Genomic DNA, 20,759 nt, shown 5'->3' with positions numbered 1-20,759 from the left:
GCGCCTCCTGAAGTCCAGTGGCTCACACATCTGTGGGTCCCATCACTGTGTGTGCACTTCATCCCGGGCTCAAGGCAGTGTTCTTTATTCACGTGTGTTTTTCCTTGTGTTGTAGACATTGGTGATCAAGGTGTCTGGCGTAATTCTGTCCGTGGTGGGAGGACTGGCTGTAGGAAAGGTAATAAGATTGCATGACACTGCCCCAGCCTGGTTCTCGCCCCGGCCCTTGAAAGGTGCCATGATTCATGGGTGGCCTCTGAGCCTGGTTCTCACCCCGGCCCTCCGAGGGTACCATGACCCTTGGGTAGCCTCTGAATGCTGTGCTTCTAGGAAGGGCCCATGATCCACTCCGGGTCGGTGATCGCAGCCGGGATTTCCCAGGGAAGGTCAACGTCACTCAAGCGAGATTTCAAGGTGAGCCATCTCCCTGTGGGTGTGTGGACATGAGCCCCCCCCCCCCCATCACTCCATTCCTCTAGGCAGGATGAACCTGTCTTCTCTTCATCGCCTACCCCCCTCCATCACCTGACTCCCCCTCTACCACCTGTTCGTCTCCATCTCTATCCCCATCCCTACCCAAGTGACAGCCCGGCCTGCTTCCAGCCCAGGCAGGCATGGCTCCTTTGCTCCTGTCCCATGTGGCCTCTCTCCACAATCCATTGTGTTTGTGTGGAAAAGTCTGTGGTTCCAGCCAGCTGAAGGAAGTCAGAACTGTCCATGGACTCACTGACACTTGTTAACCAAGACATGCTTTAATCTAGGCATTTGGAAGACAGAGGCTAGAGGATTGAAAATTTGAGGCCAGACTCAACAGTCTGGCTTACATGGTGACCTTGTCTCAAAGAAAACAACAAAAAACGATAAATGTTAGTTCTTTCCACACCATCACAGCATTTTGATGGAATCTGAGGTGGAACATATCTATATTGTTAAAAGGTGTGTGTGTGTGTGTGTGTGTGTGTGTGTGTGTGTGTACATGTACGTGTACGTACATGTTTTGCCAGTCCCGACACTGTCCCTGAGCTTCTTTCCCTCCAGGCTAGCATTCTACCACTTGAGCCACAGCGCCACTTCTGGCTTTATCTGTTTATGTGGTGCTGAGGAATTGAATCTAGGGCTTCGTTCATGCAGGGCAAGCATTCTGCCACCAAGCCACATTCCTGGCCCTGTTTTTGTTTTTGCTTTTGCTTTTGTTTTTTTTTTTTTTTTGGTAGTGCTTTTGAATTCAGGACCTTCTGTTTTCTTTGGTCCTAGGGCTGAACCTCTAGTTTTTTGCTCTCAATTGGATGTTTTGCTCATGCCCAGTGCTATACCACATGAGCTACACCACCATTTTGGGGCTTTTGGTGTTTAGTGGGGTACTCACGCTTCCTCTGCGATTTCAGGTCGTCCGTGCTCAGCCGCAGTCTGGAGTATTTCTCCCTGGTCTCCGCTGTGTGCTTTAGCCGCGCCGAGTGCGGGTTGCTGTGCCAGGCGCTGTGCCGGCGCCGGCACTGGCGCGGCGGCGGGACGCCGCCTGGAGCTCAAATCTGTGTTTTCAGGCGAGCAAAGTGGATTTTTCCTTCCTGGCCAGAATCCCTGTACTGTTATAACTTACTCTGGCTGTCTTTCTAGGAGTAAAAGTTTCTATGGGGTGAGAAAACTGCGATGTCGGAGGGAGCTCAGCTAGGGCTCTGCTGCTCCTCCGCCGTCTTCCCGGAAGTCCTCGCTTTTGGTGTTCAGTTGGAGACTGCTGTGCTGGCTTTTAATCCCATTTCTCAGATCTTAGCCTCCTAGTAGCTAGATTACAGATGTGAGCTCTGGTACCAAGCTTCTTTGAGATTGTTTGTGATTGAGTCTCACTACGTAACCCAGGCTGGTTTTGAACTCATAATCCTCCAGCCTCCTGAGAGTTTATAGACTTGTGCCACTGCATTCAGTCAGTTGTTTTTAAAATAAAGAGCAGGGGCTGGGAATATGGCCTAATAGTAGAGTGTTTGCCTAGCATGCGTGAAGTCCTGGGTTCAATTCCTCAGTACCATGTAAACAGAAAAAGCCACAAGTGACGCTGTGGCTCAAGTGGTAGAGTGCTAGCGAAAGAAGCTCAGGAACAGTGCCCAGGCCCAGAGTTCAAGCCCCAGTACTGGCAAAAAAATAAGGAGCAGGGTTTTGCTTTCTGTTCACTTGATTTCCTTCTGGTTTCTTGGTAGAGCTGTGTTTGTAATCTATGAGCTTGTAGAGAAGTTGAGCTGCCATTATAGATGGGATTCTTTGGTTCTATCAGCTGGGCCATGCAATGTGTCGGGCCACGCAGTGTGCCAGCCATGTAGCCCATGCAGGGTGCCGTGCCACGTGGTGTGCCAGCCATGTAGGCCACGCTGTGTGCCAGGCCACACAGGCCATGTGGTGTGCTAATGGTGTTGCATGTGGCAGCTCTGTGGCTCCAGTAGCTGATGATGTGATTTCAGTCCCTTTCACGGCAGCCTGTCATGTGTATTCCCTACAGATGTACCCATGCTGCTCTCCATCCCTTCTTCCTTCAGATTTTTAAAAATTTATTTATTGTCAAAGTGATGTACAGAGGGGTTAGTTTCATACCTAAGGCAGTGAGTACATTTCTTACCAAACTTGTTACCTCCTCCCTCATTTTTCTCCCTCCTTCCCCTCCCCCCCCCCCCCCCCCGTCCTCAGATCTTTGAGTACTTCCGCAGAGACACAGAGAAGAGAGACTTTGTCTCAGCAGGAGCTGCGGCTGGAGTGTCCGCTGCATTTGGCGCACCCGTGGGTGAGGAGGGGCTGGCCCTGCCTGATCTGTGGCTTTGCTCATGGGGGCTTCATAGCTGGCTGGACCAGGGAGCTAGGCTCTCCCTGCTTGGCTGAAGGACTAATCTTGGTATTTGCAGATGTGTACCTGGTCAGGTGTGGCCAGTGGCTCATAGCCAGCAGCTGGGGGATTTAGGAGAGGCCAGTACTGTTGTCAGGAGCCCTGGCCTAGCCCTGAGACTTCCTGAGAGTCCCCTCTCCCCGTAGCCTGGGCTCCCTCAGGCTTTCCTGAATTTGGGGGGTGGGAATGACAGTGGGTGCAGCCACTTGTTGCCAGGGTGGCACTTCAGGCCCACCTGCTTTCTTCCAGGTGGCGTCCTGTTCAGCCTGGAAGAAGGTGCCTCCTTCTGGAACCAGTTCCTGACCTGGAGGATTGTAAGTGCCTCTGGCTGCCCTTGACCAGGGCTCTGTGTCCCCCTCCCTTAAGATCAGGCACCACAGACTGCCATCTGTGGTCAGAGTAGACAACCTACACTTACTCCATCCTCTCATGTGTGAGCCACTCCTTGTCCCCACCCCAATCCTGCTGTGACCTTGCCAGCCCAGGCAGCTCCTTCCTGTCTTTCACTGTCTTATCTCTAGCACTTGCCTCACCATGCAGTGGGCTGGGCCTGTGTGGCTTTCTAGCACTCTCCCTCCTGACTGTCCTGCATGGCTCTCTAGCTCTCTACCTCCTAACTGTCCTGCGTGGCTCTAGCACTCTCCCTCCTGACTGCCCTGCGTGGCTCTAGCACTCTCCCTCCTGTCTGGGGTGGATTCTTGACACTTACAGGTCTGCCTGCCACCTGGGTCTGGTTCCAGGCACACAGTTGGATGGTCTCTGGTGTCCCCAAGTGGATTGGGTGGGCTCTGACACAGCCCTGAGTCTTTGCCTCCTTCTCTGCTGCAGTTCTTCGCTTCCATGATTTCCACCTTCACTCTGAACTGTGTTCTGAGTATCTACCATGGGAACATGTGGGACCTGTCTAGCCCAGGCCTCATCAACTTCGGCAGGTTTGATTCAGAGGTAACCTCCGCCCGCCCCACCTACCCTTTCTCCTATAAGGCTGGTCTTTGGGAAGTTCTGGCTCTGGGATGTGGAATTGCGTTCCCATGGGTAGACCCTGTTGGGACCAGACTCAAGGCCTGCCCCTGTCCAGCTTCGGAGCCCACAGCTGCCGTGTGGGGATGGCCTCTGTGCTGCCTGGCCATGGTGCATGCACCACCCACATTAGTGGGGTTCTGAGAGGCATGAAGTCTGATCCAAGCACGCAGTTTTCCTCCCCATGGGACCTCTGTGGCTCTGTGAAAAAAGTGCTAGAAAATTCCATGAACAGAGTCAGAGCTCACATCCAGCCCTGGGGATTAAGTGGCAGGAGCAACTTGCAGATCCCTAGCTTGGTCCTTCAATCAAGTGGGGAGAGCCTAGCTCCCTGGCCCAGCCAGCTACGAAGCCCCCAAGAGCAAAGCCACAGGCCACTCGGGGCTGGCCCCTCCTCACCCAGGGGTGTACCCACGGTGAACACTACAGCCGCCTTCCCTTTCTCCTCTACAGAAAATGGCCTACACCATCCATGAGATCCCCGTCTTCATCGCCATGGGTGTGGTGGGTAAGTGCACTCTCCACAGGACAGAATAGAGCAGAAACCTGTGTTGAGGAGGACAGGGCCCCCATGCTGGATAACCGCAGCCTCACTGCAGCTGTGCAGTAGCCAGAGGTTGAGGCCTCCACACCCTGAGGTTCACAGGGAGGGTGATGGCTGGGCTGAGGGTGAGAGTTGGATAGGCTGGATATGTAGGAAGGAAGAACTATAAGCTAGCTTGTGTTCAGACAAAGCCCCAGGGCCAAGCAGGGTTCCTGTAGAGCAGAATGGGGTCCCACAGCAAAAGTAGCATGCCTGCCTAGCAAGCATGAGGCTCTTAGTTCAAATCCCAGGATGATCCCCAGAATAAAAGGCTTGGGAAAGAAGTGGTTTCGATTTGGGTTTTGTTGTTTTATTTTTAGATTTTGAAACATGTATTTAAACCCATGAGATATTCTGAGAAAGGGACCCAAGTGTAAACATCATCCATCTTTTCACATCCACCTGTGACATAGCCTGAACATGGCCTGTCACAGGACAGATGCAGAATTTCCTGCTTGTGGGCAAGAGTTCCAAATTAGGAATCCGCAGCCTGAATCTGTGAGAACCTGCTCCTCTGAAAGGAAGGCAGAGCCGCAGGTCACCGGAGCATGGAGATGCCCGGATGGCCCTTCTCCAGGACCCCCCTCCCCTCCTACCCAACCGACAAGCGCTTTTTGCATGGTTGTAGGTGGCATTCTCGGAGCTGTGTTCAATGCCTTGAATTACTGGCTGACAATGTTTCGGATCAGGTGAGAGAGTGACTCCATTTTTGTAAACAGAATTGACGGATGGCCTTATGGAGCCTCAAAAATGGGCTTGGGATTTGGGACCCACAACTACTAGAGCTAGAGCCCTTGACACTTTGTGCCCGACTGAGCTGTTCAGAACAGACAAGTTGGGGACGTGCTGTATGATATGGGAGAGGGACAAGCCAGATGCCAGAGGCCTCTCCAGAGAGGATGAGGGCTCCTTGCCTGAGGGATGCCCCTGGGCAGAAGAGCAAGCCAAGGAGGATTAGACTCCATGTGGCCTCTGCCAGGGCACCCAGCTCTGTCCACCTGCACGCTGGCCTTGTTATCAGAAGTACTGATGGAAGTTCTCTGGATCCTTTGGGGATCTGTTGGCTTTGTGGTCACTGTGGCTAGCCTGTCACCACTAGGAGAGAGATAGACCCAGGAAGACCTGGCATCTGCGGAGACTGGCCATGAAACATGTCACTCTCCTGGGAGTGTGCTCAGTTCCAGGCTGTCATGGCAGCTGCTGTGGGAGTGAGGGAGCTGCGGGGGCCATCCCTGCAGTGAGAGTGACGGTGGGGCTGTGGGGCTGTTCTTGCAGTGGGAGTGATGGTGGGGTTGTGAGGCCGTCCCTGCAGTGAGGTACTCCTGGCTTTGGGCTCTAGGTACATCCACCGGCCCTGCCTCCAGGTGATCGAAGCCATATTGGTGGCTGCTGTCACAGCCACGGTTGCCTTTGTGCTGATTTACTCGTCCCGGGATTGCCAGCCCCTGCAGGGGAGTTCCATGTCTTACCCGCTCCAGGTAGGCCCTGCAGGCGAATACCCTGACCAGGCCAGGTGATCCCTGCTCACATTCTGCTTAGGCAGGAGGGCTCTCAACACAGCTCGGCTTGAGCTGAGCAGGTGTGCCTGTGTTGTCCATCGGGTCCCAAAGGCAGAGATTGGCTACAGGGCACCCAGGGCATAGATGGCAGTGCCAGAGCCACCCCCACAATTCTCTTTCCAGAACAGCCCCTGGTGAGAGGGTCAGAAGGAGACCTTGAGAATGCCTTTGCATGCACACATTGTAGGTATGGCTTTGACATACAGATCTTCCACAGACGTTTGAGTTGGTTTGTTTATGATAGTCCCAGAGTGAGAACCACCCTGGTGTGCAGACAGAAGTGACCCTGACTGTGGCGGGCAGCCACAGTCAGGACAAGACAGTGATGTGCTACAGCCCCAGGCCCATGGGTCCCAGCAACCATAGCTCTGCACCCACCTCCGCCATCTACACTCTCTCTCTCTCTCTCTCTCTCTCTCTCTCTCTCTCTCGCTCTCTGCTGCTTCCCTCCACATGCTCTCCCATTCCTGCAGCTCTTCTGTGCAGACGGCGAGTACAACTCCATGGCTGCGGCCTTCTTCAACACCCCTGAGAAGAGTGTGGTCAGCCTTTTCCATGACCCACCAGGTATGTGAAGCAGTGCTGCCCAGCCATGCCACCAGGCTGCTGCCCTGGGCTAGAGGAGTCATCCCTGGCACCTTAGGGTACACTGAGCCAGCATTAGTGGGCAGAAGTGAGGGTGGTGGGACTCAAGGAGTTATCAGCTTCCACAGGCACCTGGTAGCCAAATGTTAGAGCAGGGCTGGCTGTGGTCCCTGCCCCACCATCTACTTCCTACCTGGGACACTGGGTCAAGGCCACTTCTCAGCTGGAGAGCCCAGTGCTCTGTGCTAGGCCTTGCCTCCAGCTTACTCTGTGATGTGGAAACTAACCCAGTGTGAGCCCCTAGCACAGGGCTGGACCTGTGCCTGGTGTTGGCTGTTTTCCCATGTGGCCCTGGCTTCTCGTTGTTTGCCTCACAAGGCCACCAGGAACTTCCCTGTCCCCAGATGTGTCCATAGGAGGGCATCAGGAGTTGGAGCAGAGAAAGGGCATGGACTCTACATTTGCTCTCTGGCCTGTGCCACAGCACCTTTGGTACAGCCAGGCTGGTATAGGCCTCTGCATTGGCCATTGTCCCTTTCCCCTACTCTCAGCCTTATTTCCTTGGCTTCTCATCCAGGAAGAGCAACCAAGAGTTGTTCAGCCACTGGGAATCACTGTGGTCATCCCCAGGCCACTGTCCTCCACATTTCTCAGCAGTGGCTCTCCATGCCCTTTGCCTTTGTGGCCCAGAAGAGCTCATCTCTGCCCCCACTGCCTCCAGGAGGAGACCCACAGACCACAGCCTCCACAGCCCAGGCCATTGCTCAGGCTTGGGAAAGGCCGCCTCATTGGTTTGGTCATCTGAGGTCAGACATGATGAGTGGCTGGGCCAGACTCAGCAGCTCCTGACGGGGGTGTGTGAAGCATTCTGGTTGCAGGAGGGCCCTCCAGGCTGGGGTCTCCTGGCACCCCCTGAACTCAGCACCTGTGTGCTGCTGGCTCCAGGCCTCTCTGCTGAGCCGTACAACTTTCCCATCTAGTTCTTTATATTTTATGGTACCAGGGCTTAAACTCAGGCTTGCTTGAATGGCTGGCTCCATCACTTGAGCCATGCTTCCAGCCTAACTTTTTGCTGGATGTTTTGGAGGTAGTCTTCCATTTCCAGGCTGGCTTCAAGCCATGATCCTCCTGAGTGGCTAAGTTTACAGGCTTGACCCCCTGGTACTCGGCTCCCTTTCCAGTTCTTGAGGCCCATCCTTCTGGAAAGTCTGAGTGCAGACCTCCTAAGGCGCAGTGGAGCTGGGACCACATGGGTGAGTTGGGCAGACCCATGCGTGGGCATGAGTTGGGATCAGCAGCCCTTCTCGTCCTAGGCTCCTACAACCCCATGACCCTGGGCCTGTTCACCATTGTGTACTTCTTCCTGGCCTGCTGGACCTATGGGCTCACCGTGTCTGCTGGAGTCTTCATCCCGTCCCTGCTCATTGGCGCTGCCTGGGGTCGGCTCTTCGGCATCTCTCTGTCTTACCTCACGGGGGCAGCGGTGAGTCAGGGAAGCCACGGGAGGGCAGTCTATAGGGGACCCTGAGGGCAGGAGCAGAGTGCCAGACACAAATGGATAAAGGAGTGGAGCTCCAGTGCAGCTGACTTGTGCGGGGAGGGGCTTGCTGTGTATCTTAGGCTGGCCTTGAACTCATGAGCCTCCTTCCCCAGCCTTCCAAGCACTGGGTCACAAGCGTGTCCCACCATTCATTTCTCGTTTTTGGGGGGTTTTTTGGTGTGCCAGTCCTGGTGGCCTTGAGCAGGGGCCGCCACCTCATATGGCCATTCCCCTGTGTTGCCTTCTGCAGATCTGGGCAGACCCTGGCAAATACGCCCTGATGGGAGCTGCCGCCCAGCTTGGTAAGTCCTGGCCCTCATCACCTGGAGAGTAGGGGCCACGGAGCAGAGGGGCACCTACTTCCCCAGGCAGCCTGTGCCTGGCCCAGTAGAGGGGGGTCTGCCCTTCCTTCAAAAGAGCAGAACGGGAAAGGGAGTGCAAGATGGCAGCGGTCCCCTCCCCCATAGCCAGCTGCTAGCTTTCAGCCAGCAGGCACAAGCCTCTCACTGGAGTTCTAGAGGGTGGGTGGTAGACCTAGGCTCAAGGTGTAGGTGCATGGTGAAGACCGGTGGCCACTCCTACAGGTGGGATTGTGAGGATGACCCTGAGCCTGACCGTCATCATGATGGAGGCTACCAGCAACGTGACCTACGGCTTCCCTATCATGCTGGTGCTGATGACTGCCAAGATCGTGGGTGACGTCTTCATTGAGGTGCACAGAGCAGGGGGCCTGTGATAAGGCTCTGTGCAGCCACCCTAGATGGCCTCCCTCGGGGGTTGGGCACCACAGTGCTGCCTTGGGGCAGTGCTGTGCCTCATGCTGCCCTCCTCCCCCAGGGCCTGTACGATATGCACATCCAGCTGCAGAGCGTGCCCTTCCTGCACTGGGAGGCACCAGTCACCTCGCACTCACTCACTGCCAGGTACGGCCAACAGCCTGCCGCCTGCCTCTGCACCCCAGGCTGGAGGGTGGCAGTGCCAGGCCTGAGGCTGTAGCTCGGGTGGTATGTGGCAGGCTGGGCTAGCTCTGGGTAGTAGGTAAGCAGGGAGCAGGCTGCAGGCCTGTGAGGGTCACTGCTCAGTCCTGGGCTCCTGGTGCATAAGCCTGCAGCATGGGGAGGTAGGGTGTCCTGGGGATCCCCGTTTGCTAGTGTGGCCACATCCTGTCTGGGGCTGCTGAGACTCATGGCAGCAGGCGAGCAGTGACAGGCTTTGGGGCTCTCGGCAGGGAGGTGATGAGCACCCCGGTGACGTGCCTGAGGAGGAGGGAGAAGGTCGGGGTCATCGTGGACGTCCTCAGTGACACAGCCTCCAGCCACAATGGGTTCCCCGTGGTGGAGGATGCAGGTGGCACCCAGGTACCAGTGCTCTGCAGACTGGTTTCCTGTTCACAAACCTGTGCTAATAAACGGCCCCCACCCCACCCCTGCCCTGGTCTGCAGAGCTTCCAACCTGAGCTTCCAACAGGCACTGTGGCCTGTGGCAGGATGTGCGGTCGATGAACACAGCCATCACCATATCCCCTCACCCAGGACCAGCCTGCTGGGGTGCACTGGGCGTTGGAGTTGGTGGGTGGGGGGTGTTTGGGGGCACACTTGCCTTGATGCTCTGGGCCATCAGGGATTCATAAGATTGAGTAGGAATTCACTGCAAGTCCCTCAGAGGTAGCCCTCAGAGATGGTGGGAGGTGGGGGGGGGGCGGGTGGATCTGACTGGATCAGTTGAGGCCCTGGTACTGGCATCCTGAGGCTGCTGCCCACTGCCCTCTGCAGAGGTCTTGGGCCCCCTCTGACCCTGCCTCTCCCACAGCCAGCCAGGCTCCAGGGCTTGATCCTGCGCTCCCAGCTCATCGTCCTGCTGAAGCACAAGGTGTGCCTGAAGGGCAGAGGCGGGGGAGGGCCTGGGCCTTCCCGCAGGCCCTGACCATTGCTGCCCACAGGTGTTTGTAGAGAGGTCCAACATGGGTCTGGCGCAACGGCGGCTGAGGCTAAAGGACTTCCGTGATGCCTACCCACGCTTCCCCCCAATCCAGTCCATCCACGTGTCCCAAGATGAGCGGGAGTGCACCATGGACCTGTCCGAGTTCATGAACCCCTCGCCTTACACCGTGCCCCAGGTACCCACCCCTCACCTCACACCATGCCCCCGGTACCCGCCCCTCACCTTACCCTACAATCCCCCAGGTACCCACTCCTCATCTCACATGATGCCCCTGGTACCCATCCCTCACCTTACCCTACAATCCCCAGGTACCTGCCTCTCACCTCACACTGTACCCCAGGCACCCACCCCTCACCTCACACTGTGCCCCAAGTACCCACCTGTGAGTGCAGAGAAGGGGGTGCCCCCTTGTAGGGGCACCATGCCTGCTCTACAAGGACAAGCCATGTGTCTAAAAGATGTCAGGGCAAAACCTGGGGGTGCTGTGGCCCCTGAGAGCAGTGCATGGGGCAGGGTTAGGACCCCAGACAGGCCTGATGGAGAGGACCTCCTCCTACCCACCTGGAGCTGTGGGAATCCTGTCCTCCCTTGGGTAGGCACACAGGCTGAAGACCATACCCCCCCTTACAGGAAGCATCTCTCCCTCGGGTGTTCAAGCTGTTCCGGGCTCTGGGCCTAAGGCACCTGGTGGTCGTGAACAATCATAATCAGGTAAGGCTGGTGGCCCATATTCTATGTGGGCTGTCCCAGGGTGATGGTGGTCTTCCTCGTGGGGTGTCTTGAGATGGTAGTTGTGTTCCATGTGGCCTTTCCTGGGGCGGTGATCCTGGTCCACGTGGCTTGTCCTGAGGCGGTAGTCGTGTTCCATGGGAGCTGCCCCAGGATGGTGTATGTGGCCTGTCCTGGGGTGGTGATCATGTTCCACATGGGGAGTCCTGGGGCACTGACACCACAAGGGCTCTGACCTGATGTTGCCCCTGCAGGTGGTCGGGCTGGTGACCAGGAAGGATCTGGCCAGATACCGCCTGGGGAAGGGAGGCCTGGAAGAGCTCTCATTGGCACAGACGTGAAGCCTGGCCCCACTTGGTGGGCAGTGGCACCCCGGCCCCTTTGTGCTTCAACCTGGGGTCCCTGGTCTCTTGGCCAAAGCCTTACTTCCTGGGCAGCACAGCAGCAGGATCAAGCACCCCCATGTCGGGGCCTAGCTGACCTGTGAGCCTGCCCTTCATCATGGACACATGGTTTACATCCTCATTGCTCCCCCATGCCCCGGCCCCTCAGCACCCCACCACCACCATGGTTCTCTTCCTCTCTGGGATCAAGTGTGCATATAGCTGTGTCCCTGGCTGCTGGCTCCCCAGGCCAGCAGAGGGGCAGAGCGTGAGGCAGGCACACTGTGCCCCTGGCTGCTGCTTCTGTGGAACCCACCCTCCAGCCACACTGCCCTCCCCACCAGAAGCCTCGTGGCCAGGGCTCAAGGACGCTGTGCTGCCCCATGGGGCCTAGGCCTGACCTAACTTAGGTGATCCCAGACCCGGAAGATAGGAAGATGGGCCCATGCCAGGGTCTGGGACTCAGAATCCCTGAGGCCTGAAGCTCACATTTGAAGACAACTAGGAAGGCAGTGCGGGCCATGGTGTCAGCAGTGACTCCCTTCTGGCTCCAGTGGCCACCAAGTGTGCACCATGAGGGTTGGTCTCCTGTAGCCTAGTACAGGGTGGCTCTGGGCTGGTGACATGGGCCCATATCCTGGTAGAGTTGACCAGGCCTGGCTAGGTCTGTGTTCCTTGGATCTCCCTCATGAGCACTTTGTGAAGGTGGTTCTGGTATTACATGGGTCTGGTTTGTGGAACATGGCGATTGTTACCTGAGCTCCTCCAAGGAGCTGCCCCTGCTCTGCCTTTCAGGAGGTACAGGCCTACACGTGCCTGGCTCTGCGTGTGAGGAATTTACGCTGGCTCCATCCCATCCCTCTGCCTGAGGCCTGGAGGTCATGGTGGCCGCAGGCGATCGGCCTCCTGTAATGCCAGCTGTAGTTCTCTCTGGGCAGAGGAACAACAGCCACCTGTGGCCCTATGGGCAGAGCCATAGATGGGGTGGGGGCTGGTAAAACACCCCCTGGGTCTGACTTCCTCACTCCTACCCAGGGCCTTACTCCCAGGAACTCCCTGCAGACCATTCTCCATGGGCCAGGATAGGCCCCTTCCCCAGGGAGGCCTCAGCCCACATGGCTTCAGGACCAGGTCTTGTCTGGCCACCTTGTCTGCCCGAGTGGGTAGGTGAGTGGCGAGGACCAGAGCCCCTCCAGGTGGGAAGGAGAGCGTGGAGCAAAGGGAAGAGAAATAACAGCACAGGGCCTCCAACGATTGGTACCAAAAAAGCATGTGCAATCTGTTGTTCATAGTTCTATGTCAGTTACATGTCGAGATGATATTTTGGATATACTAGGTTAAATAAAATGAACTATCAAAACTCACTCTGGCCGTCTCTTGTATCAGTGTGGCTGCTGGAAACACTGACGTCCCCAGCTGCTGTGACTGGCCAGCTCTTCTGCAGATGGCTGTGTGGCCACCTTGGGGCCTCTGCTTTCAGGGGTGGGGCTGGCTCTTGTGTCCTTGTTTGAGGTCTGGGTCCCCAAGACAACAGTGGCTCCTTGTGTACCCTGCCTGCACAGGCCAACAGCTATTACCCTGGAGGACACCCCTTTGCCGGACAGGTACTTTGCTGTACCCCTCAGCCTAGCAGAAATTGGCAGTTGAGGAGGCCACACTGGACAGGCCAGGTGAGAGCTCAGGTTCCACTGGCAGTTGGGCCGTGAAGTCACAAGGTTCTGGTGAGGAAAGGAAGGTTCCAGAATAACCCCACTGCCAGGTTGTACCTGCCTCCCTTGGGGTTCTCTGAGGAGGCAAGGTGTGAGGACAGAAAACATACACCTCACCTGCTTTGAGGTGCTTGCCCTCCCTGCTGACCCTCTCCCAGTCCCCAAGGCCCCAGCCTTCCCACCTAACCTCCACCCACTTCCTAAGGCCTCATCCTTCCTCCCTGGTCCCAGCCCATACCCTCTCCAGAGGCCCCAGCCTTCTGCCTGACACAGCTGCCTCCTTCCGGCCACTGCCCACCTACTTTGACCTGGTCTCCAAGGACAGCCACAGGCACGGGGCCCAAGGCCAAGCCTGTAGGTGGAGGCTGCTGGTAGTCATGTCAGGTGAGCCAGGATGAGCAGTGGGTAGAGGGTGGGGTACATGGGACAGCTCTGTTTCTGGACCCCCACAGACAACTAGCAGATGGGAACCCTGTCCTGTTCCTGCTGTGGGCTGTGTCTTCAGGGCCCAACTTCTGTGAGCCAAACCCTTACCCAGGCCAGGCTGTGTAACAGACGAGACACCCAGAGGGCAGGGTGTTACTGTCTGCTGTAGTTTGGGTCCCTGTTATAAGAATCGGGGGCCTGTACCCCGAGAGCCAGCTCCCAAGGCACCTTCTTGCAGAGCTGGCTGGCAGTACCTTGTCCAGGGTGTCGCCCCCCTCCCAGCCGAGCACTGTTACCTTGGAGGACCTGGAGCTTCTCCTGGCAGAAGCCCTGACCAGTCCTGAGCCCTTGAGTCCAGAGGAGACTCCAGAGAGGTACGAGTGTAGCCGCTGGGCACCCAGCTCCTCTGTTCCCAAGCAGGACGCTTCCAAGTGCAAAGAGCAGCTGGAGCAGTGGTGAGCTGTCTGAGGGAGTGAGGCGGGGGCTGAGAAGGGGCTCCCCAACCCCCACCATGGAGGACACAGCTAAGCCAGCCTGCTCTGGCCAGTGTGGCCGACCTGAAGACGGATGTGGCATGCCTGCGAGGACACAAAGAACGCTGCGAGCATATCACACTGGGTCTGCTTCGGGAGCTGCTGCAGGTGCGCACCCGTGTGCAGCTGCAGACCTCCAAGATGCAGCAGCTGCAACAGGAAGTGCAGCAGGTGGCCCGGGCCCCTGAGAAGGAAGCAGTGGAGGTGAGCAGGAGCTATAGTTCCACTCACCCTACACAATGCACTGGCTCCCACAATGTACTGGCTCACTCCACCACCCACAATGCACTGGACCCCCAACCAAAATGCATAGCTCCCCCACCACCCACAATGCACTGGCTCCCCCACCCACAATGCATAGCTCCCCCACCACCCACATTGCACTGGCTCCCCTACCCACAATGCACTACCTCACTTCACCCACAGTGCACTGGCTTCCCCCACTCACAATGAACTGGCTTCCCTCACCTACAGTGCACTGGTTCCCCCACCCACAATGCATGGCTCCCCCACCACACACAGTGCACTGGCCCCTTTGCTGGGGGCTGGAGCAACTTCCCCCTGGACTCTGAATCCAGCTGGGTCCCGATGCCAGGGTTCAGAGCACCCCAATACTACTACACCCTCAATACACTTCCTTGTGCTGCAGGAACTTGGTAACAAGCCAGCCTGCCCAGCTCCATGTAATTTTCTTGCAGTTCCCTGGGTCCCAGGAGAGCCAGGTTCAGGTCCTGGATAAAAGGTATCCCCCTTATCTGTAGGTATGGGCTCAGTGGGAGGTGGGGGGCCACTAGCCCTGGGGTGCCTAACCAACTATCTTCCTCAGGTAAGCAATTCCCACAATGGCCCAACTTCTGACCTGGGTCTTCCCCAGTAAGGCTTCCCTGAAAGGTGGTGTGAGGCTGGCCAAGAAGGCTGTGCAGCCTACCCTGAGCCTGGCAGAGGCGGCTCCTTCTGTGCCAGGCTGGTGGAGGTCCGGGAAGCCTTGACGCAGATCCGGAGGACCCAGGCTCTGCAGAACTCAGAGAGGAAGGGCTCAGAGCATGAGATGAACCTCAGGTGGGCTGCTGCCTCCCTGCACTGGCTCTGAGCCCACCTCCCACCTCAGGCACATGTCTGGGCACTCCTTATCTAGCGAACATAGGGTCCTACTCCCTGTTCCCCCTACATCCCCCAGTGCTTACAGGTCCTCAGGGCTGAGCTCACTGGGCCCCACAGGGGTGGAGCCACAGGGGTTGTCTCTTCCTCTCTTCCTTGGTGCTGCCTGTGTTTCCCAGCCTGTCTGCTCCCCTGAGGCTGGTGTGACTCTCCACTGTCCCTAGACTGACCCAGCTAACTGGCTTGCTGAGGCAAGAGGAGCAGGGCCGAGCAGCGGCCTGTGGGGCTCTGAAGAAGAGTCAGGAGGACACCAGCCAGAAGGTGGACCGTGAGGTGGCCAAGCTTCAGGTACCATGGAAGGGCCTTGGGTCGTGCCAGCTGCCACGGCTTCCTCCATCTCCCAGTTCAAGCTACTCCAGCCAGAAAAGGGACATCTGGCCACTGAGCCCCTTTGCAGCCATTTTTGGCCTCAGTCTTTCCCTTGGAGTGGGTGGTAAGTTCTGAAGCCCACAGGTTTCTTCCCCCTAGTGCTTGGGGGGTGGGGAGCTGCTGTATGGCATGGGGGACAGGGCCTGCACACACCGCAGCCCAGCTCCTGAGCTCTGCACACAGACAAGGCACAGCAGCAGCTCCGCCAGGCATCCAGCTCCTTACAGAGCCTGGTCAGGCCCTCCCAGCTGCTCTCACATAGCTCTGCTGTCCGGGGCTGGCGGCCTCCCCTCTCGCTGCCCACTGGGAAATCACCATATGGGCTCTCCTAAGAGGGCAGGGACACCGTTCCTGATGTGCTGGGTGTAGGCACTGCCTGCCTTTTCTCTGAGCATAGGGGTATAGAATGGCTCTCTAGAACCAGGGGTCAACACAACGGCATATTGACTTTTTTTTGTAAATAAAGTTTTATTGGCACAGAGCCATGAACATTCATTTACAAATTATCAATATTTACCTTGGGGCTGTAATGGTAAAGGTAGGAAACTTTAAAAGAGACCTTTGCAAGCCTGAAACATTTGTGGTCTGGCTGCTGACCCTGCTCAGATAGTGGGAAAGCCCTTTTGCTCATGGCCTGTGGCAGCTGTCTTGACTTGCACTTGGCCCTGGGTAGCACCTGAACATTGGGGTGGTGACAGGAACCTAGTGACTAGAGAAGAGGTCTGGAGACAGAGGATATGGGATGGAGGCAGAGGATCTGGGATGGAGGCAGAGAATATGAGATGAAGACAAGGAGGACATAAGATGGAAATGGAGAGGGTAGGGAATGAAAGCATGGAGGGCTGGGCCAGGCCTCACCCCGCCCCCATGCCTACAGACCCCTGTGTAGCATCAAGGGGGCCCATGTGTGGAGGGGGTCCCATGCTCTGAGGAGGTTCTGTCTGTGGGGCTCTCATCTGCTTCCCTGCCTGAGGCCGGAGCTCATGATGGGAGTTGGCAGCTGCTCTGTGGCCTTTGTGGAAGGCATCTGAGGTATTGATCTGAACCCAGGATTTCTGGACCTCAGGATGTGCTGACCTTCAGTCCCTTCCTGACTCTCAAGCTAGGTCCTCTGGGAAGCAGTGACAGTGGTCTCCACCCTGCCTTTTTTCTCATCCTGAATGTGGTAGGCATAGCTCCCCTGAATGCAGAAACATTGGAGCAGATATAGCCAGGGCCAAGAAAAGGGCCAAATGGGTGCCAGGCAGGCTGTCCACCGGGGAGGCTGCAGGTCACTGTGTGCTGGCCTCCCTAGGTCCTGGTGACCAAGCTTGGTGAGGAGATGAGCCTCCGCTTCCTGAAGAGGGAGGCCAAGCTGTGTGGCTTTCTGCAGAAGAGTTTCCTGGCCCTGGAGCAGGTGGGGACCTTGGCTGGACACCCGGGGTGGCTGGACTGGGACTGGCACTGCACTTCCCACCCTGGGGGCCACGGGCTCACTTTCTGTCCCTGCAGAGAATGAAGGCTTTGGAGAGCATGAGGCTGAAGGCGGAGAGCAGCCTGCGAGAGGAGCTGGAGGTCCGCTGGCAGAAGCTTCTGAAGCTGACTGAGCAGCACATGAAGACAGTACGGGCCCAGCGTGAGGTAAGCACAAGCTGGCAGGCAGGCAGGCAGATGGGCAGGCACAGGAACTCAGCCATCTTTGCCGCAGGAGGAAGAAGGCCACTTGCTGGGTCAGTGCCAAGGCCTGGATGCAGCCGTGGTCCAGCTCACAACGTTTGTGCGGCAGAACCAGCTATCCCTAAACCGTATCCTGCTGGCAGAGCAGAAGGCCCGGTGGGTGTCCTGTCAGGCTGTGGGACCACGTGGGCCCTTACTCAGGAGCTTGCTGGAGCCACCAAGGGCCTGGCCTTGCCATCACCACCCACCCACTGGACACACGAGGGCAGACTGGTGTGGTGTGGTACAGAGTCCCTTCTCTCCCCATCCTGTCCCTCTCCAAGGAATGCAACCCCCCCCATCTTGGTGGCACATGTGGCAACACCCTACCCTCTGTTCTGTGGATCTCATGGGAGGTTCTGGCACTAGTGGGTGACTGGGCCCCTCCTCTCCCGTGGCACTGAGAGATGAGCCTCTGCCGAGGGACACTCTTGGTGACACAGGGAGGCCATGGTGAGTTTGGAGGAGAGCCAGGCTGGGGAACTGGCCTCCTACGTGCAGGAGAACCTGGAGGCCACGCAGCTGGCTGGCAAGCTGGCCCAGCAGGAGATGCAGAGTGCACTGGAGCTGGTAAGGGACCAGCAGAGACTCCCGTAAGCCCAGACACAGGCCCTCAGCCAGCACCTCCTCCACCCCGTCCTGACCCCCTACAGCTCCAAGAGAAGAGCCAGGCCCTGGAGGGCCTGGTAGCCGACGTGGCCCGGCAACTGAAGGACCTGAGTGACCACTGCCTGGCCTTGAGCTGGAGGCTGGACCTGCAGGAGCAGACATGGGGCATGAGACTATCCCAGGTGAACTCTCGAGACAGGTGGGGCTGGCAGAGGCCTGGCCCATGCTGGCCTCCCCTGACCAGGTACTGTCACAGACAGCAGCCCCTGGCTAGTTGCCTAGTGCCTGCTGCTGGCGCTTGGGAGCCTGGCACTGCTGTGGCTTCCCACCACCCTGGTGGGGGCACCACCAGCCGGGGAGGCAGCTTCAGCTCCTGGCGTTCTGGTGTTCTTTTTTGTACTGATACTAGGGCTTGAACTCAGGACCTTGAGCTCTCATTCAGCTTTTCCAACTGATTAGCACTCTACCACTTGAGCCATGTTCCAGCTTTTTCCTGGATAAGTGGAGATGAGAATTTCTGGGATTTGTCTTTCCTAGGCTGTCTCCAAATTGCAACCCTTGCATCTCAGCTTCCTGAGTAGCTAGGGTTACAGGCATGAGCCATTGGCACCTGGCTGACAATTTACTCTTTAAGGTGCACAGTTCAGTGACTAGTTCATCCACAGAGCTGCGCATCTGGTTAGTGCTAGAACTTTCTCATGCCCCCAGATGGAACCCCCAGCCCACTGCAGTCCTCCGCCCCAGCCCCCAGCCATAATGAGCCCCTTCCATCTCCATGAGGAACCTGTTGTAGAGAGTAGATCATTGCAGGCCAGCAGTCACGCGGTGTCTCGGGCTCCTCTCCCACGAGCGTGTCTTTGCGAACCATCTCTGTCAGGGCATGGGCCCGCCTTGCTCCTCCAGCAGGCCCTGAGGCCCTTCTGGGTACATGTGTACCCAGAACAGCGCCCAGCAGGCCTTCTGGCTCCAGCCTCTATCCCTGACAACAGGCTGGCTCCTTCTCAGCCAGGTGACCTGTCTGGAGAGGCCCTGGGGCTTCCTTGGCCTTGCTGGCATGTCCGCTCCTCCTGTGCCTGGCCAGGCTGCTCCAGGCTGTGTGCGGTCTATCACAGATGTGCTTGGAGTCAGAGGTGGACATGGCTCTGGTCTACCCATCCATCTGTCTGTCCGGCCTCCCTCTCTGGACTCCAGCTTTTACCTCATACCTGGATACTAGGCAAAGGCTGACTGGGAATGTGCAGAGAGGAAGTCTCAGGAGGACCTGGCCAGGGGGCTGAAGGAGGTCGCAGCACAACTGCGGGCAGTACAGGAGCAGGTGGACAGATTTCCCCAGCAGGTGGGTGAGGGCTGGGTGCTAGGCGCAGCATCAAAGACCCCACTCCCTCCTCCCCATGCCTGCCACCCTGGGTTTCAGCCCATGCTGCGTTGCAGATAGAAGACATCTCGGAGGAGTGTGCCTCCCGCAAGAGTGATGCCGATCTGAAGATCTCCGCTGAGGGCAAGGCCAGGTGAGAGCCCAGCGCATGGGGCTCCTCCATCCACATGTCCATGTGGCAGCCCTGCCCCCCCCCACCCAGCTGGCTTCAGTGGGAGCCTACCTCCCCTCTGCTGCAGCCTGCATGGACCCCTGACCTTCTGCCTCTGCTGCCGTTACCCCCCACCCCGGAGAGGATGTTGGGCTGAGCCCTCCAGCTCCTTAGGCCTGGGATGGTCAGAGGAGTCCCTGCCCTGCCCACACCTGTCCCTGGGGGGCCCCAGGATGCTCCATAGCCAGCCCCTGGCACCCGCAGAGAGGTCGCAGTGGGCACCGTGCGGCAGGAGCTGGCGGCGCTGCAGTCGTCCGTGCAGCTGCTCAAGGAGGACCACCCTGGGCGGAGGATTGCGGAGATCCAGGGCAACCTGGCCACGGTACACACACACACACACACACACACACACACACACACACACATACACACACACACACAGCCTGGGAGACCACCCAGCCCGGGCAGGGCTCCTGGGACAGCAGACTGCTCACCCATGAGGCCCTGTTCAGTTTCAGAAGCAAATGATAAAACTGGAAGATAGCATCCAAGCCAACAAGACCATCCAGAACCTAAAGTTTAATACAGAGACCAAACTGGTGAGAGGCCTCAGGTGCACACACCCACCCCCCCCCCCACCCCAGCCCTCTGTCCCTCTCTCCAGCAGGTCCCAGCCCAGCCTGAGTCCTTTGGCTCCACAGCCTGCTGTCCGCCTGGCTGGCGCTGAGTAGCCTTGCTCCAAAGATAAGGCCTCTCAGGCCAGGCTCCCTAGTGGGAGATAAGCCCCCTCCGGCCCCTGTGTCCTCCCCCCTCCCCCACCCCCCATGAGCCCTGGTGCCCCTGTGTCGCCTGCAGCGCACAGAGGAGATTGCAAGCCTGCGTGAGAGTGTGCTGCGCCTGTGGAGCGAGGAGGGGCCCTGGCCGCTGACCCTGGGCAGCAAGCGGATGCTGATGTCCCTGGTGAGGCAGCGGTTCTTCATCAAAGACGTGGCCCCCGACGAGCTGGTCCCCATGAACCGCTGGGGCGTGTACCAGGCTCTGAGGTGGGCCTCAGGGAATCCAGGCTTCCCCCGGGACGGCGGCTGTGCCACAGGAGGCGGGGATCCCCACCACCCCTACCCACCCCACTCAGAGCCATGTCTCCGCACAGGTGGCTGCAGTGGAAGGCTGTCTTTATGAACCTGCTGGCCTGCCAAAAGCCTGTGTCCCAGCTGCCTTCTCTGTCCCCATCCCAGAAATAAACACACAGCACTCGTCCCTGTCAGAGCCAGTCCCCTGATGCCTCTGGGACAGCTCCCAGCAGCTGTGGGACTGACCAGGAATGCAGGGACCAAGGGCTGGTTCCCGGACCATCTCCCCAGGACCTTCCTGCCCTGCCCACTCCCCAAGGGTCCAGGGCTCTGGCAGGTGTGCACAGAAGCCCCCCGGCCTGCGCCTGGCAGGACATAGGGAAGCTCTGGACTCAGGCCACCTGGAGCATCTCCAGCCCAAGGAAGCAGCCTCTCACCACTAATCTGGAGAATAAACACTG

The 20,759-nt window shown here is 57.8% G+C and overlaps 2 protein-coding genes across 2 annotated transcripts in view; both read left to right on the top strand.

Moving 5' to 3' along the window:
- Clcn7 (chloride voltage-gated channel 7) overlaps positions 1 to 12,567 on the top strand; it is a 22,716-nt gene extending 10,149 nt beyond the window's left edge. Inside the window, exons 8-25 of the mRNA XM_048332737.1 lie at positions 116 to 178; positions 331 to 414; positions 2,671 to 2,764; positions 3,113 to 3,177; positions 3,692 to 3,808; positions 4,337 to 4,391; positions 5,095 to 5,155; positions 5,806 to 5,944; positions 6,499 to 6,592; positions 7,924 to 8,093; positions 8,401 to 8,452; positions 8,735 to 8,862; positions 8,988 to 9,073; positions 9,379 to 9,508; positions 9,960 to 10,019; positions 10,090 to 10,266; positions 10,722 to 10,802; positions 11,075 to 12,567. Of these exons, the coding sequence (XP_048188694.1) occupies positions 116 to 178; positions 331 to 414; positions 2,671 to 2,764; positions 3,113 to 3,177; positions 3,692 to 3,808; positions 4,337 to 4,391; positions 5,095 to 5,155; positions 5,806 to 5,944; positions 6,499 to 6,592; positions 7,924 to 8,093; positions 8,401 to 8,452; positions 8,735 to 8,862; positions 8,988 to 9,073; positions 9,379 to 9,508; positions 9,960 to 10,019; positions 10,090 to 10,266; positions 10,722 to 10,802; positions 11,075 to 11,161 (1,743 nt within the window). The 3' untranslated portion in view covers positions 11,162 to 12,567. The remainder of the gene's footprint in view (positions 1 to 115; positions 179 to 330; positions 415 to 2,670; positions 2,765 to 3,112; positions 3,178 to 3,691; positions 3,809 to 4,336; positions 4,392 to 5,094; positions 5,156 to 5,805; positions 5,945 to 6,498; positions 6,593 to 7,923; positions 8,094 to 8,400; positions 8,453 to 8,734; positions 8,863 to 8,987; positions 9,074 to 9,378; positions 9,509 to 9,959; positions 10,020 to 10,089; positions 10,267 to 10,721; positions 10,803 to 11,074) is intronic.
- Ccdc154 (coiled-coil domain containing 154) lies at positions 11,725 to 20,759 on the top strand. The gene is made up of 20 exons (XM_048333064.1): positions 11,725 to 11,782; positions 11,909 to 12,001; positions 12,684 to 12,807; positions 13,160 to 13,296; positions 13,508 to 13,793; positions 13,886 to 14,075; positions 14,570 to 14,613; positions 14,835 to 14,930; positions 15,194 to 15,317; positions 16,693 to 16,794; positions 16,890 to 17,018; positions 17,086 to 17,210; positions 17,537 to 17,663; positions 17,747 to 17,884; positions 18,919 to 19,038; positions 19,134 to 19,210; positions 19,493 to 19,610; positions 19,741 to 19,827; positions 20,084 to 20,271; positions 20,379 to 20,759. Exons 1-20 carry the CDS (start codon positions 11,725 to 11,727, stop codon positions 20,467 to 20,469), a joined length of 2,454 nt encoding a protein of 817 aa, XP_048189021.1. The 3' UTR covers positions 20,470 to 20,759.

Source organism: Perognathus longimembris, chromosome 23 (genome assembly GCF_023159225.1).
Source record: "Perognathus longimembris pacificus isolate PPM17 chromosome 23, ASM2315922v1, whole genome shotgun sequence".
Classification (NCBI taxonomy): domain Eukaryota; kingdom Metazoa; phylum Chordata; class Mammalia; order Rodentia; family Heteromyidae; genus Perognathus; species Perognathus longimembris.
This window is presented reverse-complemented; position numbering and strand designations above follow the sequence as displayed.

Bases quoted from the DNA above. Each gene is read 5' to 3' on its own strand.
- Ccdc154 (XM_048333064.1), top strand. From the start codon at position 11,725: ATGGTGTCAGCAGTGACTCCCTTCTGGCTCCAGTGGCCACCAAGTGTG. The intron at 12,002-12,683 runs GTACAGGCCTAC...CTCTGCTTTCAG, and splicing joins CCTGCTCTGCCTTTCAGGAG to GGGTGGGGCTGGCTCTTGTG. The intron at 12,808-13,159 runs GTACTTTGCTGT...TACCCTCTCCAG, and splicing joins GACACCCCTTTGCCGGACAG to AGGCCCCAGCCTTCTGCCTG.